Consider the following 27,863-nt stretch of genomic DNA (forward strand, 5'->3'; position numbering starts at 1 on the left):
AAAGACAAGACACCCTATTCTCTGAATTGATGTAAAACCAAATGTAGCAAATTATAGAGCCTCAATCCAACTTAGCATGATATTATTATATGAGTGTTAGAATCGCATTGGCATGGATCAAAACAATGAAGCATAGTTTTGGTAGAAACAACATCTGAATTGCTTTTGCCAAAACGTGGTTTTGATCCCAACAACCAAACATGATTCCAAACACACCCTATAAGATTTCGGCCTTTCACATTTGTCAGTTCCATTAAATAATGATGCTACCTGAAGCTAAATCCCAAGCACTTGCCATGCTTGGTATCAGAAAAACTACGATTTGGAGTTGCTGATTGCTTTGTTTGTGTTGTTGTGGCTGGAAGTTTCCCCATGGCATTCAAGAACTGGCGCAAGTGCTTCAAGTACTCTGGAAATGTTTCTATGTTACAATGTCCTGCACCGTTCACCCATAGTGGATCATACTTTTCCTTTGAAAGCTCCCATAATCGCTTCCCATGTGAAAAATCAACTACATCATCGTTGGTTTCCCTGCATCAGAGACATCCAAACCAGTGTCAATTAGTTTTAACTAGGAAATTGTATTAGTTTTATTCAAAGACTATATATATTTTGTTCTCTGCATTAGACATGCAAAACTAGCATTATTACTAGGAAGTTGTATTATTTTATCAGGGACTGCATGCACCTTGTCACTGTTGAGATGTAAAGCTTTGAAGCTGGCTCTGTCTTCAAACAGCAGGCAATAAGTACACAATATTAATGCATGTGTCTTATGATGTACAGCTTAATATTAGTTTATACCCTTCTGGTTTAAAATATAGGATACTTTTAACTAACTTTAACAAGAATTAAGAAAAGTTTTTAAAAGTAATTTATTTATTAAAATGATTAAAAAGGGGGCTAAAGCATATCTTTAGTCATTTCATTTTTATATAAGGTTTTATTTTTATTTCTTAATTTTATAAAGTAATTTTTCAATTATTTAACTTTAACACTGTTATTTTTAGCACAAAAACTTTATACATTAAACTTTTAAATATTGACAAAACATTCTCAATGTTGACATGTTAATTTTAATCTTTTAAAAAAAAAATAATGATTAACACAAAAAATAATAATTTAAAACTAACAGTGTTAGGGTTAGAGAAATAAAAATATATTTTTAAAATTAATAATTAAATCGAAACTTTATATAAAGTTAGAAGATCAAAAATACACTTTAGCCTAAAAAAATTATAACCACTTCCCAAGATTACCTTCTAATTAAAATCAATCCATCTTAATTACCTTTAATTTCTTTCTTATACTAATGTCCATCTATAATAGAATTAATAAGGATATTTTTGGAAAAGAATAATTTAATACTATTAACTTTTTACAAAGCATCCTATATTTTGGATTGGAGGGAGTATTTTATAGATGGGTCAACTTATTTTATTTTAGTCTTGTTTATAAATCACTTCTAATATATTTTATCAAAATTAAAGAAAGCTTTAAAACTTATTAACTCCATCTAAAAATTTAATAAGTTTCAAACTTTGTCTCTATTCATGCATGAAGGATTGAGTGAGAAGGCCACAAGAATTTTTACTAATGTACACCAATATTTAATGGGAGATAAAAGGAAAAATTTGTGATAAATAGGAAATGGAATGATTTATAATTAGGACAAAAAGTTCATTGCTCTCTATCTTATAAATGACATCGGAGAGAATTGAGTGACATATAGTCATATTAGCAATGTACCACATAAACTTAATGTGGTAAAAGGCATATTACCCAAAAAAATTGCAAACATTCCAAATATAGCTCCAATGACATTCAAAATGTCTAATGCACCTTACTCACTAGTCATTACCAAAAGGTGTAGTAGACATTCCAAACAAGACCATATTCAAATGTTGCTGTCTCATGCAATAAACTATTATCACTAGAAACAACATATGAAAGTTGTCTTCAGTTCAAAACAGGAACCTCAAGAATAATGAACCTATTAAGCAAGTAAAAGTATGTTAGATCCATGGAAGGAAGAAACACGTACATGTATAACTAACACAGGACAGTTGACATTCCTTATCTTGTCTATATTCTGCAATGATAGAAAGCTCAGAGCTAAAGATTGCAAAAGGCTAAGAACTATGAAGAATTAATGTCCAGATAAGAAACTTACTTTGAATATGTCAAACCAGAATGTCACTTTTACATTGTACAAAACCCTTATCCCTGAAAGAATGGCACTGTGAAGAAAAATACCTCTCAACCTGGGCAATTTAGAAGCCATGTGTAGTGTGGGCCCACTTCCAACTGATTGGCCATACAAAATTAAATCTTCTTGCCTAATTCCATAATCGCACTTCAAACAATTATAAACAGCCTCTATATCGTAATATGTGTTGAACTCCGTTGGCTATGGTAGACAAAGAGATGGTCATGCATTAATCACTGAGATACATCAGAGAACACTGTTCTGGACTGAATGACTGATTAGTTCAGAGAAAAACAGATAACTCAGTCGGAATTGAGAATCTTGCTTCTATATATACATTTCCGAACATACAAGATCTCAAGTCTAAGAAAACAGTACTTCAGGTTAATTGAGATTCCATCAGAATTCATTCATTTGCAAGCAGCACAAGAGAAGGACAGAACAGAGGGTGAAAGGAACTGTAAAGATCACTTACCTTGCCCGTAGATGATCCATAGCCTGAATAATCATATCTGCAATTTAACATGAAGTTACATGAAGTTAATAAGAAATGAATTTTACATGTATCCTTCAATTTATGAAAAAAAAAAATTAGCATCCTAGAATCTGCCAGGCCAAACAAACACAAACATCACGAAAGGAAAAGAAGAAGAAGCCAGATCAGAATAAAGTAAGCATACATAACTCAACCCAGGGCCTTAATATCTGAAACAGTTATGAATTACCCTTTTCTATCTGGCTTGAGTTAGAACCATAACTAAATTAAAACATAAAAAATGATTAGCATTTTCACGTCAAAAACATACCAATTTTGCATAAGCGGGACGAAATCGTTTGTGATGCAGAAGTAGGGAAAGGGGAACGGATCAAATTTCAAATTAATCAGAAGGCAACTAATACTGGAAGCGAAACGAATAAGGACATACATCAAACACCCATTTGCCAGTTTCAGTAAGAACACATGAAATCCAAATTAAAGAACAATTTGAAAATCAAAGAAGGAAGTATAAATAGAAATATGACCCCATGATATTGACACGAAGATGAGCTCTGAGCGCATTGAAAAGCTCTTGCATCTGACCCAAATCAGCGGCATTACCATGAGAGTACAAAATCGTGAACCTCGCAGAAGGTTGTCTCCAAAACATGGCTACGACCTTATTACCGCTCCTGGTCTCAATCAGATGAACATCCATGTTCTCATCGGCGGTAATGCCGGAGAAGACGATCTTTCCATCCGGCTCTCTGTGAACGTCGTAAGTTGGTGGGTCTGGCGGGAAAAATGCGAATTTCGCAGCCACGCCTCCGGTAACATTACCCATTAACACAAACCCACCTCATAAATGGAAGACGCTCCACCCAAATTGTCTGGTAATTTCTGCATTGAGGACGACGATGAAGATGATATTCAGGAATCAGGAGAATTGAGATATTCTGGGCTATTCAATCTTCACTAATTTTACTCGTTATATTTTTTTTTTTTTTCCCGTGCTGGATTTCATTTTGCGAGAAAAGATGTTGTATGGGTTTTGCAAAAATTTTACAGGGGACGACGAAAGGCGTGACCAGTGGCCTCGGATGAAAACGATGCTAAAGATGGAAAGTGAATGATGGTGGAAAATAGATCCGACCTAAGCGGGTGAGCTCAGGAGGACCACCCACCAACCCTGGCACAGAGAAGTTTCTTTTAAAAAAGCAAAGAAAGAAAGAAAATAATCTTCTAGGTGAGTAAAGTGACGATGGAATTCAAAAGAGTTTGGTTTGATTAAGAAAATAAGGGAAGTTCGGATATGTGGTGTAACAAATTTCTTGAAATTATGTTGTTTACATCCATTCTTGGAGTGTTAAAGAATTTACGTGACATAGGCCATATGTGGAAAAGTCAGATTTGTTCTTGGTGGCATTTTTCTTTTTTTCTTCTCTCTCTCTCTCTCTCTTTTGAGCAGAAAATCCATTAGATTGAGAGACTTTATTTTTTACCCCGAGAAAAGGCGACAAGCAGGCAAGAAGCAGCCATAAATAATAAATTGATTTTAATTATTCTTTAACACGGATTAAGGTGTTAATTACTCATTTAGTGGTATTTATAAGTCAAACTGGTTATTTTTGTCTAAAATTTTAATAATTTTTTAAATTTATATTTATTAAATATATATATTTTAATAACATATTTTTTCTCTAACATTAATAAAAAATAATAAAGAAAATTTGTTATGAAAATTTAATAATATAATTTATAAATAAAATATGAAAAAAATCTCTACTTTATAAATAAGATCAAAGGTAGTGTTTTTAACAGTTGATTTCTAAATTTTTTTATTAAAAAAATTTAAAATATGCTTTTGAATATTTATTTTATATAAAATTTCAATTTAATCCTTAATTTTATAAAATATATTTTTAGTTATTAAATTATAACGCAATTAATTTCAAATGATTATATTTTCTATCAATAGTTAACATTTAAAAAATGTTTGTTAATATTTAAAAATTTAGAGTAATTTTTTTTATGATAGTTAAAGGATTAATGAGTTAAATTCAAATGTTTTGTTTAGATTTAAAAGTTCATTGTAAACCTTCATTTTAAACAATAATTAGTCCATACTTAACCTTAAAGTAGAACTATCATGATATTTATAACTAATTTAATAATAAAAATATTATGTAAAGAAAAGGATCAATCTTGGCTATATAAAAACTCAAAAAAACTAAGTAAGAAAATCATATAAAAATGGGATCTCATAAATTATTAAATCTCAAAATTGAGTTTAAAAAGTCATCTAAACATTACAAATTAGAGTAAAAGGTGTTTAAAAAGCATGAAAAATAATTTGATTTAAAAATAAGTTAAAATGAGATAAAAAAAGTTATTTTTTTTTAATAGAGGCACTTAGCCATGGCTAAAGCACATTAAGCTGCAGTCGACACTTTCAAAAAAGATTTGGCTATGGCCAGTTCCTTTTGGCCGCGGCTAAATGGTCTCCACCACTTCCTTGGTCGTAGCCAACAATCCATTAGCCGCTACCAAAAATATGATAACATTTGTCATGACAACTACCAACTACTAACTTTCGCCGCGCATAACTTTTAACTCAAATCTCTAATTAAGGTAATTCAAGCATCCACATGTCAATAATTTCATAATCTAGCTAATGGTTTTGGTTTATGTCAATTTGATATCATATGAAGAATTTGGACACCCAAAACCATAATTTCATATTTTTTTTTCCTCTAAATCATCAATCGAGTGTCTAAATCTCAAATCATAAGCCATTAGCTCACGGAAAGGCTTGAACCACACTTCATAAATCTTAATACATTTGTCTAAAAAGTCACAAAAGAGTTGACCACCCAACCACTATAAGGCACATGATAAGGGGGTGGAAATATAATTATTTGCATTCAAACTAAATAATCACTCAAAACATATTAAACTCAGCTAACCTGTTAAGATATACTTGTTCAAATTATCTTGCATACTACCATCTCAAATTAGGGGTTTTGACTCTACTATGGCCAAGACAATTAAAAAAATGACTCAATTCAATGTTTGAGGCTACAAATGCAAGTGAACTTCAAATAAATATGAGCCAATGTGAAAAACCCTTAGTTAGAAAATATTATATTTAAATTACACATAAAAAATAAAACTAGAGATATTATAATTGATTACTCAAACTTTAACTTCAGAGACATCCCCTTTGCCCTTAGCTTAATCCTCGTATGTAAAATTAAATTATGGGAGTGAGATTAACATTTCAGTAACTAAGTAACTTAATCAAGCATATTAAAGTGTGACAATCACAACAATTAAGCATTTAATATCACATAAGGCAAACCAACATTATTCACAATGCATCTTTATAATATGTTTCACATGTTAAATCCAACCACCTTATACCACTCCTTATATCATCTAACCGAATTCTATAAATATCAAACGAAGCCTCTAATAAGCTCAATCAGCACCAACAATGGTCAATTCAAGTGATTAAAAGCTTCAAATAGACTCAATTAAATGTCCACAACAAACCCTATTAAAGCTCTCCTCTATCACCATCAAACTCTCACTTAATTCTCTAATTTTTGTGAACTGAAATGCAAATTTGGAGATTTAAAAATTGAATTTTGACCACGGCAAAGACCACGAATTAATGTTCCGAACATAATCCATGTAATTAGTTCAAATATAGCACAATATCACCCAATGATCAATTTTAAGCACTAATTAAAATTCAATAGATCATTAGCTATTCGTACATTATCTTTTAATTAAATTAACTCGTCTAATTTATGTTTAATAACTCAATTAATCTTGAGTTAAATTTTGTAAAATGTTACATTCATTATATGTTTTTTTGTTATATAACAACTTAATGTATGTTTGATTTTTAATTCACATTTAATAAAAATATATTTAAAAAATTTAACTATTTGTTAATTTTTTAAAAGTATATCTTAAATATGAGTTGAATGTATTTTTAAAACTCATCCAAATAAATCTTTGATTAAGAGAGATCTATCAATTATTTTTTATATTTCATAAGAAATATTATTTGCGAGTTGAATTAATTTATTAACCTAGAGTTAAGCTTTAAAATAAGTCTAGCCAAAATTTAATAGTACTTCTATCTTAAAAAATTGAATATTTCCATTCAAATAATAATAAATAGGAATTGCAACATGACAATTATTATTAAAATTTAAATATTTTATTTATAATTCATATTGTAAAATCTAATTATTATTAATTCCCCCCGTTTAAGATGAATAGATGACAAGGGAATTGCTGTTTCATTCCTTCTTTTGCTGCAGTTGCAGTGGCCCAGCTTACTTCTTCGCCCTTTCCACAAGTTTCTTTTATGTTTTCTTTCCAGTCTGTTTTTTTCCCCCTCTTTCACAACATCGCAACCTCTGATATTTAAACTCAAAATCTAATTCACCAAATTATCACCAAGTTGAGTACAGTGAAAAACTTCAAATGCTGACGAATTAATAAAGGAAAATGAACTTGTATTTTATTCACAAAACCACACTCATCTTAACACAAGTTCATATGGCAGAACCAGTTTCCAAGCACAGACGCTAACATTTTTTCTTTTAAAACAAAGATAAATATAAACCCAGAACGAAAGCAGAGAACCGTAGTTCCTTGTTCTCAACCAGAGATCTCGATGGCCTTAACCTCAGGCTTCTTAACTTCTTCCTTGGGAACAGTGACAGTGAGAACACCATTCTCCATGGAAGCCTTCACTCGATCCATCTTTGCGTTCTCCGGCAGCCTGAATCTCCTCAAGAACTTGCCGCTGCTACGCTCCATGCGGTGCCACTTGTCGTTCTTGTCTTCTTTCTCCACGTTCCTCTCTCCGCTGATCTGAAGCACCCTGTCGTCTTCGATCTCAACCTTGATCTCCTCCTTTTTCAGCCCTGGAAGATCGGCCTTGAACACGTGTGCTTCCGGGGTCTCTTTCCAATCAATCCGAGTTCCTGCGAACGCAGAATTTTCCCGAGAAAAAGTTGAGAGAGCAGAGGTGGAGGGAAAGTCCTTGAAGGGATCCCAGACGTCGAAAGAGAAGGGATCGAAAACATTTCTCCTTCGGCCCGCCAAAGAAACTTGGGATCAACGACATCTTCTAATCGTGAAGGTTCAAAATTGGAAGAGAGAGTAAAAAAGTGCCCTGATGGTATTGTTGCCTACTCACGAATTGATAATTAATCGATAGTGTTTCACTGACGAAGAAGAGTGGGACACATCGGGTATTTAAAAAGCAAAGGGGAGGAGGAATCCAGAACTTTCAGCTCAGTTTCTGATATTTCCAGAAGGGTCTCGTCGTTTCACAACGATGATGCAGATGTCATATTTTTGCTCAACTTTTAAGATATTATTTGATTGGAATGAAAGGAGAAAAAAAATTTTAAAAATTTTTTCTCCCTTTTCCTTCTAAAACCACCCCCGTCTTCCTTCTCTCTCCTTCCCTCTTCCTCACCCTCATCACCTTCCTTCCCTCCATTTCCTCTCTTTCTCTCTCTTTTCTTTCCTTCTCTTTGAAGGAACAGGGCCTAAAGATACAAGGTTATTGACCTTTAATGTCTTACTTTATAATATTTTAAATTTTCAATTGATTTTCTTATTAAAAAAATACTTTCTAATTGTTTTATTATTTTTTATTATTATATTTTACTTAATAAGAAAAATTATCATGTTTTATGATAATGAAATAGTGCAAGTTTATTTTTTTTTAAAATTTTTAAATCAAAAAATCATAAATTGTGTGGTTTTGATATATTTTTTCTTAAAAATTATTAACAAATAAAAAAATTATTATGTATTGAGATGTCTCTCATTTCATATAAAAGGTTTATGAGAATTAATGGGGTTGAATATAATAAAAAGGATTAGTCTTGCATAAAAACAAATAAGATTCAAATTTTTTTAAGAAAGGCACTTGTATTTAATATTTGATCATATCTCAAACCTTCAATATTTATGAGTAATAAAAAATTTAAAAAAGACATCTTCTAACTGTATAGCTGCAAAATTGGAAGCGAGAGCAGAAAGTGCCCTGATGGTATGTTGCCTACTCACGAATTGATAATTAATCGATAGTGTTCACTGGCGAAGAAGAGTGGGACCACATCGGGTATTTAAAAGCAAAGGGGAGGAGGAATCCAGAAACTTTCAGCTCAGTTTCTGATATTTCCAGAAGGGTCTCGTCGTTTCACAACAATGATCCCAGATGTCATATTTTTGCTCAACTTTTAAGATATTATTTGGTTGGGATGAGAAGAAGAAAAAAGATTTTAAACATTTCTTCTTCCTTTCCTTCTAAAACCATCCCTGTCTTCCTTCTCTCTCCTTCCCTCCTCCTCACCCTCATCACCTTCCTTCCTCTCTCTTTTCTTCCTTCTTCTCTTTGAAGGAAACAGGGCCTAAAGATACAAGATTATTGACCTTTAATGTCCTACTTTATAATATTTTAACTTTCAATTAATTTCTTATTAAAAAAATACTTTTTAATTGTTTTATTATTTTTTATTATTATATTTTACTTAAATAAAAAAAATTATCATGTTTTATGACAATGAAATAGTGCAAGTTTGTATTTTTTTTTACAATTTTTAAATCAAAAAATTCATAAATTGTGTGGTTTTGATATATTTTTTCTTAAAAATTATTAACAAATAAAAAATTATTATGTATTGAGATGTCTCTCATTTCATATAAAAGGTTTATGAGAATTAATGGGGTTAAATATAATAAAAAGGATTAGTCTTGCATAAAAACAAATCAAGGTTCAAATTTTTTTAAAAAAAGGCACTTGTATTTAATATTTTATTGTATCTCAAACCTTCAATATTTATGAGTAATAAAAAATTTAAAAAATTATAAAGAAAATTAGAGAGGTGGGACATTTCGATGTTTGCTGAATATTTGTTTACTAAGCATTCTAGGATAATTTTTCTAACATTTGCATGTTGCGTTTCTCCCATTTTAATCACATTTTAGTTTAGTTGGGATCCGTACATATAAAAAAATAGTTTGTATTAGAATAAAGAATCGAAGCCTTGACTTTTAGCTGATCAGCCACTAGTTTTGATAATCAAAGCTGGAGTTGGAAATATAAATTAAATTATATGGGTTGGCTTGAATTATCAATCATATAAGTTAACTTTAGTTAAAAAAATGACTCAAATAAAAACTAATTTTTCTTAGCTTGAATCAGATAACTTATGAATCATATGGTTAATCCTGGTGGGTTAGGATTGACCCATCTAACTCATATTATTTTTTAAAAAACTATAATAAACAAAATACAATGAATAGAAAGAGAAAGATAAGATTAAAAACCAGATATGTTAAACATTAAACACAAAAAAAGATTTAATAGTAGACTATTATAGTTAGGAATAACATTCAGATGATGATGTTGATCAGGAACTGATCTCGCTCTCACTAAGTGAGGACGTTGTAATTTAGTATTGTTCGAATGGTTGGGTTCACTTGAATAGGTTTGATCTATGTATATAATGTTTAAAACTCTATTTAATTTACGAGGAGGGGAGGGGAAGGGACGTGAGAGGAGATGAGAGGAGGGAGGGGGAGGAGGAGGGGAGGGAACGGAAAGGAAAGAGGAGGAAGAGGGGAGGGGAGGGGGCTCCCCCATAGGGGGAAGTTTTGGAGGAGAGGGGATCGCTTCCCCTAAATCTAATCACTCTCCTCCCCTTGTTTGGATAGAACAATGCCTCCTCTTCACTTGTTTGGTAAGGCTCCCCTCCCCCCAACCAAACAATGTCTAAGGGTGTGTTGGGATTTCAGTTGAATATAATTAATTATAAAAAAATTGATTAATATGATTGATTTTAAAATAAATTAATTGTATCATATGGTATATAATTGATTTATAAAATTGATTAATAAGATTGATATTAATTAGAATTGAAAAGTAGAATTGGAAAGCAAAATTGAAATGTAGAATTGAAAATGAGGTAAAAGCATAATTTGTAAAAATATATCTAAACGCCCATATTTCATGTTAAAATCAATTATGAATTAAAAATTTTGTTTTCAAAAAAAATCCAAATACCCGTTATATATGTCAAAATTAATTATAAATTTAAAATTATAATTTTCTTAAAATTATCCAAATATCCCATTTACATTTCAAAATTAATTATAAATTCCAAAATCATGATTATCTCATAAATTGTTGCTACTACTTACTTTTCAATTTAATTTTTCAATTATACATTTATAAAATTTATCCAAAAATCATATATATATTATTTTACAAATTATTTTTTTGATTCATAATTGATTTTGACATAACAGAAGTGTTTTGGATATTTTTAAGAAAACCATAATTTTAAATTCATAATTAATTTTAGCATGCATAATGAGTGTTTGAATATTTTTTAAAAAATATAATTTTAGATTCATAATTAATTTTAACATGTAACATAAGTGTTTGCAATAGTGGAGCTAAGACCTCAAGTCAAAGGGTGTGATATAATTTTAAAAAAATTAATATTTTTAAAAATAATAATTATATTAGGACTAAAATTATAATAACATAAATAATTTTATCATCATTTTTTATTTTGAAAAAAAATTATATTAAACAAATTAATATGATCTTTTATTGTAAATATATTCTTCATATGTTATTTAGATCATTAAAATATTATTTATCTGATAAATTTTTAAGCTTAAATATTTTTCATTTAATTCAAAAAATATAAAATATTAAAAATAGAAGGTGCAAAGTTATAAATTTTATACACCACACTTATAATCAATATATATCTACAAATCTTGTAGAATGAAGGTGATTGGTTACAAATATCTTCTCTTTCATTAGTCAACATACTTTTGGTATAATGTTAATTATTCTCTCTCATTGGCCCCATTAATTTTTGTACAATTAATTTAATTTTAATCTAATATTAATATTACTATTTTATTAGTTGATGTGATTAAATATTTTTTCTCATTGGTTAGCATAAAATTTAATTTATTTTTTCATTTATTTTAAATAATTTTTATCTTTTCACCGGACGGGAGCATTAAATTAAATAAATAAATAATATTTAAATCTTGTAGGATGAAAGTGGTTGGTCACAAATCTCTTCTCTCCCATTAGTCAACGTACTTTGGTATAATATTAATTATCCTCTCCAATTGGTTCAGTAATTTTTGTATGATCAATTTAATTTTAGTCTAATATTAATATGAATACCTCAGTCTCATACACCTAGTAGATGATTGATCAGCCATTCTCTTAAATAGATTTGTTGTCGATGGTGGAGAGTTAGGCAGTCGGGGTGGAGGAGTTTCATGTCTCTTTCCGTCAATATATATCTACAAATATTGTAGAATGAATATGGTTGGTTACAAATCTCTTCTCTCTCATTGATTACATATACTTTGGTATAATGTTAATTATTCTCTCCTATTATTCCATTAATTTTTATATAATCAATTTAATTTTAGTCTAATATTAATATTACTATTTCATTGGTTGATGTGATTGAATGTTTATTTATTAATTTAATTTAGTCTAATATTAATATGAATATTACTATTTCATTAATTGACGTGATTAAATATTTTTTCTAATTGGTTGATATAATTTAATTTATTCTTTTATTTATTTTAATTGATTTTTTTTTTTACGAGATTAGAGTATTGAATTCTATTTCAAAACTTTCTAAGTCATCTATTACAGGAGCATTAACTATATTGTTTTTCATACTCTCAAGTCTCGCTAGAGAGTTTTTGTTCCTAATATAAAAATATCTTTGTATTTGTCAATCTCGTATGCCTTAATCGATAATTGATCAGTCATTCTCCTAAATGAATTTAGTCGATGGTGGAGAGCTAGGTAGTTGGGGTGGAGGAGTTTCATACCTCTTTCTGACCAATTTCAGGGAGAGAAATCTCGTAGCTTCAATTTGATTAGTCAAGAAAAATTGACTCTTATTGCATTGGTTAATAGATTTTAGGTAAAGTTAATATGAAATTTTTTCTTAATTCATCAATGAGATTTAATTTATTTTTATTTTTTATATATTTTCAGTCTACTTTTTATGGTAGCATTGATTCAAAAATAATGCCATTTTTAAATTTATATAATCATTAACATTAACTCCATACTATTATCTTTCTCCATTTGCTATACTTTCTCATGCCTTTTCAATTTTTCTAATCAATGAGATTTAAATTTAATTTTTCTATTTTTCATGTATTTTTAGTATACTTTCACAAGAGCATTGATTTAAGAGTAGTTCCATTTTTAAATTTCATTAATTGTTAGCATTAACTCCATCCAGCTATCCTTCTGCAGTTGCTATACTTTTCCATGCCTTTTCAATTTTCCTAACCAATGAAATTTAATTTTTTTCCCTAATTTTCATGTATTTTCCTTATTTGTTATACTCAATAATAATCAACTCTCATCAATTATCATTCATAAACATTATTTGTAAAAAAAAAAATAAAAAGAAGTTTAAATTTGATTTGGATCATCAATCCTTATTTCGTGGTATTGGCCCTTTAAACCATACATACTTCACCATACATTTTGCATTGACAAGATAAAGTGGTGACTCTTTGTCTTTTCATATAAAAGAAGCGAGACAGAAACGATTTAGCAAACAATACATATTCAATTCTTTCACCATACATACATGCATATATACAAGTAGCGAACAATACATATTCAATTCTTTCACCATACATACATGCATATATACAAGAAAAAATACATCTCTTCTTCATGATGAGGAACTAATAAGAGTGTATTTTCTTATACATTCTAGGCACAAATCCATTTTGTTCCTTTAGACCTTTTAATATGTATAATATTTCTAAAAGGTTTAATAATTTAAAATATTAGCAATACATTTTAAATTTAGCTAAAGATAAGATGTGTACAAATGAAATATTCAAAAATAAAAATAATTGAATAAAGAAACTTTCAAAAATTTAACTATTTTATATGTGTTAATATCAATTACATCAATGATACTTGTTTTAAATTTTTTAATTCTAACCCGTGCAACGCACGAGAAACTGTCTAGTTTTCTCTAAAATTTTGTACCGCTTCAAATCAACGTGGCCCTACCACAAGATGTTTGGGTTATCTTTGCCAAAACTTGATTTTCATACAATTAATTAATTTTGAATGCAAATCCAAAGATATGATGTTATAATTGATTATTTGTATGGAAATCATGCTTCGATAAAAATTATCCAAACACTCAAACCTTTATTTATTGATTTGCCTCAAACTGCGTTTTGCTTTAAGCTAATCTCCTTCGCTTTTTAATTTCAATTACGTTTGTTGAAGCATTTAAAATTTGTCAGCGTTTCGAAATGCATCCTTTCATGCACAAGCGGTACCTAATATACCTTTGGCATTTCGTACCCAATAAAGTTTCGAACATTTATTGCATGCATCTGTTAAATAATTTAATAAATATTAATATATCATAATTATATTTTTGTTAAATAAATCAAAATAAATTTGATAATATGGAAACATTAATAATTTGTTATAATTAAATCCTAACTATAAAGAGCAAGTTAAAGTTTAATAATTGAATTATAATTAAATCAAAATTGAAGGGACCAAATGATTAATTGTCTCATATATTACATGTAATTTTATCCATATTTATCATAAAATTCATCTGCTTTATTTTAATTTTCACATTTAAAATTGATCTTGATTAAAATATCCAAATGCCTTTAGTTTTACCAAAATCAATTTCAAAAAATATCATCCAAACACCATCATTTTATAACATAACTAATTATAATAAAATTTATTTTGTTAATTAATTTTTTCGTAATCAAGACCATAATCTAATATTCTTTGCAATATCTTAACCTTTTAAATATTTTTTATTTGTATATTTTATATAAATAAAAAATTCCTTCGTATTTTTAATGATTATGAAAGAATGTAATGTTATGACTGGAGTAAGGGCCGGTCAGATTTCTGTTTTCAAAAATTATTTTTTAATTTTAAAAATAAAAAATTATTTAGGTAAATATTTTTTATTTAAATATTTTAATACTGGTCTATTTAAAAAAAACATCGAAAACATCTTTCTTTATTTTTTTGATTTTTTTAAAACACAATACTTTTGACCATTAAAAATTTTATGTCTAACTACTATCATAAATATTTAATTAGCATTGACCACCTCTATGAGTAATTTTCTTAATTCTAAAATTACTTTTAAATTACTATAATCCAATACGTTTTCATATTGTTTGATTTTTAAAAAAAATTAAAAAATTGATTTACAAAATAGTTTTTTAAAAATAAAGGGGAAAGTACACAAGCCCTAAAATTTGTCACATTTTATTCACATCACTAATTTCTTAAATATAACAAATATATTTATTTATTTCTATTATCCACAAGTATCCTCATATAAAAAAACACTGTTTGAAACACTCTTAGGCATTAAACGGCTCCCAATGGTTTTGCTATTATTATAAAATATAATATAATATATATATATATATATTTTTTTTTTTTCAAAATATTCTCACAAGCGGTAGCCGTGAGATTGATCCTTTGAAGAATTTGAATGTCAATTAAGGGATTATTCCCTCTTAAATAATATTTTTTTCATACAAACCTCTAAAAATTAAATTTTAAAATAATATTTAAGAGACTTAAACTGTTATCATCTGTGTCACATTCACTTGGTTGTTATTATCATGTATTGAGGCTTCTATAAATTTAATTATGAGATGTTGAGGCATTGTTCGGCCCAAACTTGAAGAAAAAGGCCCTGTATTTGAGATATTAGGCCTAAATTTACAGCTGCATTGCATATGCAACTTCCTTTCTCGCTAGCTTCCTCAAATTCCGTGACTTGTTTTTGTAAGTAATCTACTCCACTGATTAAAGCCCAACTTGGGTGGTCTAAATTCAGGTTTGGGTCTTTTGGCAAATAATAATAACAATAATAAGGTTTGGGTCTCAAAAGTCAATCCAAAAACTGTTATTTGTATAAAAATTATAAACTCATTTTTTGGGAGGGGGTGACTTTTGTGTTGATTTATCAAAACAAATGTAAATCATGTCTAAAAAAAAATATTCAAACATAAATTATGTTGAATTGACTTTAAAAAAGAATATCTCAACATAAATCATGTTATAGTAATTGACTTTTACAGTTTTGCCTTATTTTTATTTTGCAAACTCAATTTTATGAAATTTCAGTTTGCAAATTTTAATCTAGACATATATTCTTATTTGTCATAGATGCGATGCCTTTTTTGTCCCCATATTCTCATTTTAATCATGTTAATATTTTTGTTAGATGTTTCTACTGTTTTTTTTATTAAGAGACAAATATTATAATAAACACAAAAGTACAACTAAATAAAAGAAAAGGAAAGAAAAAGAGTCAACCCCTCTTTATCAGTTTCTAAACGATAAAAGAGATGGGACTTAAAAGAGAGAAATAGAAATAGACCCATTCATGAACCACGAGAGAAGATCTTTCAGGTCCACATGCAAAATGGTACCACCTCTAAGAGAAGGATGAATATAAAAAAACAATAAGAGAATGACAAATAAGTCTTAAAAAAATGAATTAATAACAGTTAAATTTTTAATAATTTTTTTTAAAATGAATTATAAATATTAATTCAAATAGTTACAGCTATTACAATTTAAAAGTTATATTTAATACTTAAATATTTATTTATAATTGAAACTCTTGAATTTATAATAATTTAAATTAATATTTTCAACTTATTTTTTTTAAATTTGTCAAGAATTTAACTATCATTAATTTAGTATTTATGGACTTAATTGTCATCCTCCCAAAAACAATTTCCTGCAGCATATGATCATAAGAGGAGCCTGTTTAATATGTCGCTCATTGCATAAAGCTAATATCCAAGAAATTGCATATGTGACAAGCAAATGCAGTATATGTTTGGCTCAAATCCTTTCTAAAATTATTGTTTGAAACTTGCAATACCTCATCCCTCTATTTGATTAAGATAAAATATTAACCATTAATTGATCTTTCTTTGTATTTCCTGCTCCATATTGAAAACCCATTTCTTGATCTCAATCAGAGAGAGGAGAAATCTTTCATCACGTAATTGGATGAAGACTTAGATCTTGTCAATATTTCCATAAGCAAACTTCAGTGAGGTAATATATGGATCCCTTAATATCTCTAATAGTCTGAGACAGTGAAACTGTTTTGTTATGTAGAGCCTCATTTCTTTTCTTCCAAAGCAAATTAAGCAAAATAACAATTTGTTTAAGAATATTCATTTGATTCAAGTTCAGTAGGATAAGCAAGAGATCCTTGAGAATGGTAAGATCAGTTGCATCGAATAGTTCATCTGACTTTATTCCTAATGCACCAAACCAAACTGCTTTGCTATAAGGGCAAACGAGGAATAAATGCTCAATTGATTCTTCCACTAAGCATCCAAATAAAACAAAGCTGGTGATTATTTAAATTATGCTTCTGTAAAATGTCAAAGGTTTGGTATTGTTGAGGTAAATAGTTTTCATATAAAAAGAAATTGCTTTTGAGATAGGTGCAAGGACCAAATAAAACTAAAATTCCATTAAAGCAAAGGCTCATCATGAAAAAAAAAATTAGATAAAAAAATTTAAATCCATCTCTCACCCCATATGATCCTTTGACATTATTGTCTTAAGAAGCTTATCATATTTATTCAAAATGGAAACTATTGAAGAGAAGCAATGCTTTTAACACTCAAAAAACTATAAAGGTTTTTAATAAACTATAAGTTTCGTTTTATAGGAACACAAGAGTGTGTTGAATAAATTAGAAAATCAACAATAATTTGTAAGTTATCATTAGGTCGAAGAGTAGAACTTGAAAAATTACTTTAAATAGAATTGTCCAAATTAAGATTGTGACAGTTGCCTATAAGCCAATATAACTTAGAAGTTACAATTTTTGAGCATTTAAGAATTTCCTTACAATTCAAGAGGCATTATACATTATGTGAATACAGGTGGTGTCCAAAAGACTTTAAAAGTGATATCCACGATGACATCAAGAGTGACAAAGTCAAGAAGTTGAAAATAATAATTTGAATATTAGAATCCATTTAATTTAATTTAGTCAAGTTTTTATATTTTTATTAAATTTTTATATTTATTTTTTATATATTTTATTTGTTTAGTATTTTAAGCTTTAATAGCTTATTTTTGACTTTTGGGCTCATCTATCAAGATTTTTAGATAGTCCAAGTTGAGTTAAAAGTCTTTTATTTTTTTTCAAATACTACTCTTATGTACACAACAAAGAGACAAAGCAACTAGAATAAAGAAGTTGTTTCTTTTTAACAAGTTTTGCTTGTTTATCAATGCTTAGGGTTAAATATCATATGACTTTTTAAGAAAATAATGGCGTTGAGAGTTCTTTGTTTAAGAGATCTTAGACGTGATTTTAATTTTTCGTGTGAATCCTTTCAATTAGTGTAGTTTTTATGAGATAACACACCATGAAATTTTCGATTATTGTATATATTTCTGTATCACTTGATATCAGAGCCAAGTTTTCCTCTAACAGATTATATCCTTCAATTCATTCCAATTAATTTCACCTTGACATTCATCTTTATCTTTTCATTTCTCTATACTTCCTTCTATATTATTTGGTATTAGAGTCATATTCATTACAGGATTGATCATTGAGAAAATTATCCTTAAAAAAACCCCTAAAGGTCAAAAAACCCCTAAAATTTTTTTGAAAATAACATCACAAGAGAAATTTATATTTGAGGAGAAATAAGAGACTAGAGAGCATGATCAAATAAGATGATAATCAAACCAATCAAAAAATAAGATAAGATTAACTCAAGAGTTTGGATCAAATCAAATTTGAAAAATCATAAGAAAATTAAATTCTAAAAAAAATTGAGATTGGTTAAAATTTCATAATCAATAATAAGATTCACCAAATCAAAAGATATGGAGAAAAAAAAAAGATATTGTAGATTTAATAAATTTATTCCTAATAAATTGTAACTAGTCTTTTGCCAAAATTTTAATCTACAATGAAAATATGAAATCTCAGTAGATGAATTTTTTTTTTCAATAAAAGAGGATAGATAAGTGAAAAAGTTTGAATAGATAGAAGGATGAATAGATGGTTTATATCAGATAAAGGGGTGGATGAATGAAAAAATGAATATGAATGTGTAGATGAAATGGAATGGAATGAAAGAATATACCCAATTAGAGGAAACTTAAGCTCTAATGCCAAAAGTGATACAAAAACCCATGGGGTAATCCAAAATTCTATGATGCATGATCTTATGAAGAACACTAGTTGAAAATATTACCACAAAGAGTTAGAATTACCTTTGGGATTTCTTAAACAAATAACTCTCAATACCACAATTATTCAAAAAGTCATATTCAATCACAAACATAGATAAAAAAACAAAGGTTGTATAAAAGAAATAACTTCTTTATTCTGTATGCTCTTCTATGCCATCCACATAAGAGTATTATTTTAAAAAATAAAATGCTCCTAATTCAACTATGACTCTCCAAAAACCTTAATGTGTACACCTTAATAAATAACTTGACTCCAAAAACACATAATAAGAAACTAAAATACTAAATACATAAAAAATACAAAAATTTATTAAAAATAAAAAAATTGACTAAATTAAATTAAATGAATTAATAGCTCAAGTAAACTGTGTTTTGCATCCCATATTGGACACCTATCACACTAAAGTAGCACATTGGATGCTTATCAGGGGCAATGATCACCCTTAAACTAATATGAACTATCCAGATTTAATCTGGAAGGTCCGAATTAATATGAAAACTACTTTTATTTTTATTTTTTTAAATAAAAATTTATAAATTTTCTAATAAATATATTTATTATTAGTCAGATCAGTCTAAATTTAATATTAATTTTTTTATATTTTTTATAAATTGATGATACATATTTACTCTGATCTATTTTCAATCTAACAGTATAATAAATTAAAAAATTTTGAATCTGAATAATACAAATTATATCTATATGATCAATTTATAAAAATTATAAAAAAATTAACATTAAATTTAAACTAATATGATTAAATATGAAAAATACATTTTAATAATAAATATATTTATTAAAAAATTTATAAATTTTTATTTAAAAATAAAAAAATAATTTAACCTGAACCGTCAAGATAAAAATTGAATGTGCTCCCATCATACTAAGGAGGCTGGTTATTCTGTTCACGGATTGAGGTGACACGTCACGTGTTAAAAAGTCAGATTTGTCTTTGGATTCGGCGGAAAAAAAGATTTCTTGCTTTGGACCATTTTTTGGGCCAAAAATTCCTTAGATTGAGAAACAAATTTTTGTCCGGACAAGGCGTGAAGAAGGCACGTAACGGCCATAAATTGATTTAAATTGTTCTGCAATACGGATACAGGATGTTAATTAATTTTAAATGGAATAATAACATTTAAGTCTTCAAAATCAAATTCATGACAATTGACACACTAATTATTTTTTTAAAAAATTACATTTTAATTTTGTCCTTTGAATCATATTTATAATTTATTTTTTTAAAAATTATCCAAGTCAAATTATTATTATTATTATTTTAAAAAAACCAACTACCGTTTTCTGTTGAGATAAAGAAAAGAAAAATCCCCCAACTCCATTCCTTTCGCATTTGCAGCGCTCTTGCTTGCATCTTCACCCAACCGGCCTTCCAAGAAGTTTCTTTTATTTCTTTCCAATCTTCTTTTCTTTTGTTTGTTTGTTTGTTTGTTTGTTTTTTTTTTTTGATAACAAATGAAACCAAAAAACCAGCTAGCCAATACAACTAGAGGTATTCTTACAATCCTTAGCCACAATGTGAGCAAGATCTTCAGGAATCTGCAGCACTTGGTGGAAGCCAAGCAACGCTTCTAATCCACATTTTGCAAGCCGATCGACAGCTCCCTTAATCCTTCTCAATACATGCCGCATCCGAGTCTCCCAGCCACGATGAACCAGCAAACGAGCTTCCTCAATGACCTCGTATTCCAGATGAGTTGGGTCACACCCTTTCTGCATATAGTCAATAGCCTCCTTGGAGTCATATTCCAGCTCAATCTTAAAATAGCCCAGGTCCCATGCCAGCTTTAATGCATGAATGTAAGCACATAATTTCGTAGAAAGAGCATCCCCGTTATCAAGCCTACATATGAACCCTCGAATGAAGTTTCCATCGGATTCTCTAATCAGTCCGCCACATGCGTTGGTGTTTGATGCTTGAGCAAACGCACCATCTATATTCACTTTAACCCAGCCATGATTAGGAGTGATCCATCTATTTATTTCAAACACACTTGGACCCAAGAGGTGTTTACCAGATTCAACCATGCTCCTAACCATAGCTCTCGAACTCAGAATAATAGACTCATTATTAAGACGCTTCTGTTCAAAAACAACTTCGTTTCGCCTCCGCCAAGTCCACCAACAGATAATGGTAAAGAGACTATTCCACTCATTTCCTTCAACAGTACTAGCCCGAGATATATTCCACTTGATCCACGCATTCAAGTCTTGTCGAAAGAACTAATTCCATTTATCAGAAGGGATAATGGACGACCAGAGATTTTGAGTGACAGGGCAATCCCTCAGCACATGTATTGCGTCCTCCACCCCTTCCTTGCAGATTGAGCACATATCATTATCAATTAAACCACGCCTCCTTCTATTTGCATTAGTAAGGAGACGACCATGTGAGACAATCCACAGGAACATATGGCATCTTTGTGGGACCTTCAGTTTCCAAATACGCTCCCAAAGTTTGGTGTGTGGGCATGAGAGGTGTACTCATATGCCGATTTCACAGAGAACGTGCCATGCTTTTCCCACCTCCATCTAACCTTTCTACCTTCATTCACCATTTCCAATTCATTCACCACCTTCTCCCATATGTCCTTGATTCCTGCCCAAACATTAGACCCTCTTATCTTTCGATTGATTTTGGGCAATAAATCCTCCCCACATTTGTACTTGTTTCGAATCACACAAACCCGTAGAGCATCCCTTCTCTTGATAAGATTCTAGCCCAGTTTCATAAGGAAGGATTGATTTTGTGAGTGAGCATGTCTCAATCCTAACCCGCCTTTGCTCTTAGGTCTACCAATAACATCCCATGCAACAAGGGGAATTCTCCTCTAGTTTCCATCACTCCCCCAATGAAAACTGCGATTACACTGATCAAGATGCTCACAAGTGTTAATAGGAAGAGAAGAATATTGCATTATGTGACTTGGTATAGCAGAAGTAACCGAAGATAAAAGAGTGGCCCCACCTGCCGAAGATAAAGAATTAACTTTCCAAGATGAAAGACTTCGTTTAACTTTATCAACCACCTCCTCAAAAATATCATTCTTCACTCGAGAATGAAGTAAAGGAACCCTAAGGTACTTCCCGAGATTAGCAGTTTGCATGAATCCCAAGATCGAATTAATCTCACGGCTTCTATTATGATTAACATTGTGAGAGTAGAAAACTCTAGTCTTGTCTGAATTGACTTTCAATCCCGAACTATAATAGAAGCATTTAATAGTCTGCATGACAATCTCCGCCTGATGCAAAGAAGCTTCGGCAAAAATAATAATATCATCAGCAAAAAATAAATGAGATATAAGGAAACCTGTCTTAGTAAGTTGAATTGGTCTCCAATCCCCAAAATTAATACGCATTTGAATCAAATAGGCAAGCTTCTCTCTACATATGACAAACAAGTAAGGAGAGATAAGATTTCCTTGACGAACCCCATGAGTTGAGCTAAAAGAGTCAGCACAGTCCCCATTCCAAAGTTGCATACTCACAGTAGAAACACCATTATAAATCAGATCAACAATTTTACTAGGTAACTTGAGCTCGTTTAGGAAATTCAAAAGAAAACCCCAATTGACTCTATTGTAGGCTTTCTCTAGGTCAATCTTAACAGCCATGAAGCCATTCTTCCCTTTCATAGTTCACATGGAATGAATTACTTCTTGAGCTATAATAATATTATCCATACTATGTCTCCCCAGCATAAAATTGTACTGGTTAGGAGAAATAATCCCGAGCAAAATAACCTTGATGCGATTAGCAATCACCTTAGCCACTGCCTTATAGATCACATTACAAAGACTAATAGGCCTAAGATGCTTGATCGTCTCCTGTGGATCCTCCTTAGGAATCAGAACAATCAAGGTCTTATTAATACTATGAACCAAGCGGGGGTTCCAAAAAATATATTGAATAAATTACACAACACATTTACCTACAGTAGGCCATTGATTCTGGAAGAAAAGCACATTCAAACCATTTGGTCCCGACGATTTGAGGGCTCCCATACTAAAAATAGCCTCTTTAATTTCTTCCTCAGGGGAAACTCGTCTACACCTTATAAGGAAGTCATCATCAAGAACTGGGAAGTAAACATCACATACTACAGCTTCATGATTTACCTCCTCCTTTGTAAAGAGTTTGGCGAAGAAATTAGTAGCTAGTTATTTAATCTCCTCGGTATCATTAATCCAAACCCCTTGCTCATCACAAATAGACTCAATTCTATTAGTTTTCCTCCTCCCATTGGCACGAGAGTGGAAATGCCGAGTGTTTCTGTCTCCATAAATAGACCATTCCATCTTAGCTTTCTGAGCCCAAATCAGTGAGTCTTGAATCAGCATGTCTTCTAGTTCCTTCCAAAGCTGGAGTTGAAGCTCCTCAAACTTATCAAGATTTTCACCCTTACCAATCGCTCTAGTCACCCCTTCAAGGCGTCGCAAAATATGTTTCTTGCGAACTTCAGTGTGACAAAACGTATGCCTATTCGGCTATTCCATTTCAAACAAGCAGCCGTAAATGCTGTAACTTTATCATTCCACTCCAGCTGAGTTGTCCATTCTTTTTTAACGAATTCAGAAAACTTTTCATGAAGAAACCAGGACGCTATGAAGCGAAATGGTCGATCTTTACCTATCCTTTGAGAAGTATTTCCTAAGTTAAGCAAAAGAGGTCTATGATTAGACTTGAAGCACGTAAGATGTTTCACGCTAGCATCAGGAAACATTAAAAGCCAGTGTTCGTTACATATAACACAATCAAGGCGAGCTTCTGACGTACCTTGCTTTCATGTAAACTGCAGCCCTTTATATCCTAGATCATGCATGTCATTATCATCGTACCACGAGGCAAATTCTCTATCTATCGCCATCCTGTGCAGAGCGCCAGACCGTCGTTCACATCCACATAGCGTTGCATTAAAATCTCGACCAATTGCCCATGCTGTAGATACAGTGTTCTAGAGACGAGAGAGCTCCATCCACAGTGTTCGTCGAAGCACCACGTTTGGGCTGGCGTACACAATGGTGAGAAACCATTGAACACCCCTACTCGACTCCACTCCTAGATGCATGAACTGAGCATTCCGATCGAGAATTCTCACCTTTTGCTCAAGACCATTCCACAAACTCTAGATTGCACCATTATATCCAGCAGGGTCAATCACTAATAAGTTCTGGAAACCTAAAGTCTCAATCCTCTTAGCTGTCTTCGTGCTGTCACATCTCGTTTCTAACAGAGCCATGAAGTCAAGCTTATACCATTTCTTCAATTCTTGAACCAGTGAGGGGAAGCTCTCAGCTCCAGTGCCTCTCGAGTTCTAAATTAAACAATTCATAAAAAAACCTGTGGGCGTCGGTGAAGATTATCGTCCTCCACCACGACCATATCCTTTCTAGGAACTGCCACTTCACCACTCACCTTTGAGTCATTCACGTGAACCTTCTCTACTGCCATAGACGTGACTTTTTGGTGTCGAATCATCCTAACTCCCTACCAAATCCATGCTCATCTCAGCATCTTCCTTAATCCTCTCCAATGTAGAACTGTCATCGTGAAGAGTATAGAACGTGTTGCTAGTGAATGGTGGTTGCATGGGCTGTCAAATCATACCTTCTCTTAATTCTCAACCTATAATCACGTGTGTTTTCCTTTCCCTAAGCCTTTGGCCTAATTTTCACTTTTCGTTTTGACCCAACAGGGACCCATTCGGATCTTTTATTCTTGATCTCCTTCCCAAACAATCTTGTGGGCTGCTCGCTTGGGCTTGATTCACCTTGATTATTAATTCTTTGAATATTCCCTCCACGTGCAGCATTAGATCCTCCGGTCACTGATTTTCCACCTGAATTCAACCTATGTTGACGCGTAGAACGATCCGTTCGCTGATCCTTCGGCTCCAATCTTCTCCTATATCTCGAGATATCCTCTCCCTTAATGACTCTCCCAAAATCCTGCTGTGTGAGATTCCACGGACCTAACCCACTGCTGTTTGTACTCTGATAATCGGAATTAGGCTGCTCCACCACTTCCATCGTATGCTCAGCCACGTTTTCCATTGATCTATTTTTGTTAGCCAGTTCACCCTCCTTCTCACCCATCATGTCATTCTCAAAATTTGTATGATTCTATTCCAAAGAATAGTGTCCCCTCATGTGTCCATAGAGACCATATTGAAAGCAAACCAACTGCAATCCTTTGTAAACAATGCTGCAGTCTTCCCCAAACGCATAAAAGAAAGGCAACAGAGGTTTCTGTATAGGTCAATTTCCACACATATCCTGGCAAAGCCACCTTTATCGTAGATGGACGTTGACCAATCAACCTTAATGGTCTTGCCTATCATATTTCCAATCCTCCTTAACGATTCTACATTATAGAACTCAACAAGGATATCCGAAATCCTCACCCAGGCAACGATATGGCGTTGAAGGTCTGCTTTCCAAGGATTAAAATTTGGTCTCCACCTTTGGACCCGCAAATAATGATCATCAATCATCCAAGGCCCTTCTTAAAACGAAAAATCTCTATCTTCCTTATTAGCAAACAAGACAATGAAATAACCATTGTTCAAAAGAATAATCTTCGTATGTCCTTGTGGTTTCCACATCCTTTTCACTCCACCTTCAATCACCCTCTTTGGTTGGTATGCCCCTAGGAGCTTGATAATCAGAGAATTCATCCAAGGTTTGCACCATGAGGCATATTCATCCTCGATGAATCTCAAGGTAGGGTACTTAGACTGTTCGCCAATGAAACCCTCCTCTTCCTCATCCAATTCAGACTGCTTCTTAGCCATTTCTTCTTTAGCATTCATCTTTCTACAATACGATTTCCAACCATTCACTATATCATCTTCTTCATCATGTTTCATGAAAAATCCAGTCTCATTCACAGAAACCAACTTGTCTCTATACGATGGCGGAATAACCCTTTTTCGAGGAACTTTTGGTTCTTCAGCAAACATCTTCTCGCTTGCGCACACATTTTCACACAGCTTGCCACTCCCCCTTCCTAAACTCGACGATCCAAAGACAAAAGTACCCCCAATCGGGTCTGGAGCCAGGCCTTTGTCCCTTTCTCTCCCACCCCTCTCTCCCTCTCACGCCCTTTCCGACCTCCGTCCCGACATTCATCTCCACACTCTCTCCCAGAGCACCCACACCCAGTCATCTCTTCCATGCTACATTTAGAAACTCCAAAATAAATGGACTAGATTTTTAAATCCCAGCAATATGCAAACGAAGCTCCCACATTATCTCATTTTCTCATACCTGAGCTGTCTTTCTCGCCTCTCACAGTGCCGCTATGGGAATGAAAATGACGCCCCTTCCAATCTTTTTTTTCTTTTACTGTCAGTTTACTTAAACCCGTTTGCAGCATAACCTCTGGCATTCACACTCAAAATGAAATTCGCCCAAATTACCACCAAAATAAATTTCAAACACTGACGAATTAACAGAGAAAAATAAACTTCTATTTCATTCACATCACAAAACCACACTCATCAAAGCACAAGTTAATTTACAGGAACACTTTTGCTTTACTAGAACAGACGCTAATATTTTCTTTTAAGACGAAAACTCAGATGAACACAAACCCATAATGAAAGCATAGAATTGTCATCCCTTCTGCTCAACCAGAAATCTCAATCGCCTTAACGTCAAGTTTCTTAACTTCTTGCTTGGGAACAGTGACAGTAAGGACCCCATTCTCCATGGAAGCCTTCACTTGATCCATCTTGGCATTCTCCGGCAACCAGAATCTCCTCAAGAACTTGCCGCTGCTACGCTCCACGCGGTGCCACTTGTCGTTCTTGTCTTCTTTCTCCACGTTCCTCTCTCCGCTGATCTGAAGCACCCTGTCGTCTTCGATCTCAACCTTGACCTCCTCCTTCTTCAGCCCTGGAAGATCGGCCTTGAACACGTGTGCTTCCGGCGTCTCCTTCCAGTCAATCCTAGTTCCGACGAATGCAGAATTTTCCCGAGAAAAAGTTGAAAGAGCAGAGGTGGAGGGAAAGTCCTTGAAGGGATCCCAGACGTCGAGAGAGAAGGGATCGAAAACGTTGCTCCTTCGGCCGCCAAAGAAACTTGGGATCAACGACATCTTCTAATCGTGGAGCTTCAAAATTGGAAGCGAGAGCAGAAAGTGCGCTGCTGGTATTGTTGCTTAATCACGAAGAGGGTAATTGAATGATAGTGTTTCGCTGACGAAGAATGAGGGGATACATCGGGTATTTCAATGCAGAGGAGGGAGAAACCTCGTACTTTCGAGCTCACTCTGATATTTTCCAGAACGGCCTAGTCTTTTCGCGCCGAATTGACGATGGAAGGGTCCAGATACCAGATTTTAAGTTTAGAACTACAGGGGCATATTTATTTTCTGTTTTCTCAATTTCTGACCAAAAAAATAAATAGATTAAGGGCTATTGATTTTTTATCTTTAAAAATAAATTTTTATTTTTGAAATAAAAAAATTTTAAATTTTATTTGAAAAATTTTTTTTATTTAATTATTTTTAAATTTTTTATTTTTTATTTTTTAAGAAAATAAAAACAACTTTATCTTGTTTTGGTTTTATTTTAATTTTTAAAATACACTATATTTAATTATTAAAAATTATATTTATTTGAATTAATTTTTATTATAAATTATTACAATTAATTGCATAATTATTATTATCAGTTTATTTTTTAATTTTAAAATTATTTTTAATTAACATCATTCAATGAATTTTCATTTCATTTTATTTTAAAAAATAATTTTAA

General features: G+C 31.5%; 2 protein-coding genes and 1 pseudogene across 2 annotated transcripts; all 3 read right to left on the reverse strand.

Moving 5' to 3' along the window:
- On the reverse strand, positions 1–3,910 carry LOC129309785 (uncharacterized). The gene is made up of 5 exons (XM_054951497.1): positions 3,233–3,910; positions 2,685–2,721; positions 2,174–2,410; positions 2,045–2,092; positions 1–530 (listed from the first exon to the last, which is right to left on the reverse strand). The coding sequence occupies exons 1-5, from the start codon at positions 3,529–3,531 to the stop codon at positions 267–269; spliced, it is 885 nt and encodes a 294-aa protein (XP_054807472.1). The 5' UTR covers positions 3,532–3,910; the 3' UTR covers positions 1–266.
- Positions 3,911–7,273: 3,363 nt separating this feature from the next.
- On the reverse strand, positions 7,274–7,854 carry LOC129309520 (18.2 kDa class I heat shock protein-like; annotated as a pseudogene).
- An 18,697-nt stretch (positions 7,855–26,551) lies between these two features.
- LOC129308203 (18.5 kDa class I heat shock protein-like) lies at positions 26,552–27,414 on the reverse strand. The gene has a single exon (XM_054949251.1). The coding sequence runs from the start codon at positions 27,200–27,202 to the stop codon at positions 26,732–26,734; it is 471 nt and encodes a 156-aa protein (XP_054805226.1). The 5' UTR covers positions 27,203–27,414; the 3' UTR covers positions 26,552–26,731.
- Between the last annotated feature and the right edge of the window lie 449 nt (positions 27,415–27,863).

This window comes from Prosopis cineraria, unplaced genomic scaffold, assembly GCF_029017545.1.
Source record: "Prosopis cineraria cultivar Desert tree isolate PC_DT_omini unplaced genomic scaffold, ASM2901754v1 PC4, whole genome shotgun sequence".
NCBI classification, from domain to species: domain Eukaryota; kingdom Viridiplantae; phylum Streptophyta; class Magnoliopsida; order Fabales; family Fabaceae; genus Prosopis; species Prosopis cineraria.

Coding starts and splice junctions, on each gene's coding strand:
- LOC129308203 (XM_054949251.1), bottom strand. CDS start 27,202: ATGTCGTTGATCCCAAGTTTCTTTGGCGGCCGAAGGAGCAACGTTTTC.
- LOC129309785 (XM_054951497.1), bottom strand. CDS start 3,531: ATGGGTAATGTTACCGGAGGCGTGGCTGCGAAATTCGCATTTTTCCCG. Junction 2,722..3,232: donor CTTCGTGTCAATATCATGGG/GTCATATTTCTA, acceptor GTTAAATTGCAG/ATATGATTATTCAGGCTATG. Junction 2,093..2,173: donor TCTGGTTTGACATATTCAAA/GTAAGTTTCTTA, acceptor CTATCATTGCAG/AATATAGACAAGATAAGGAA.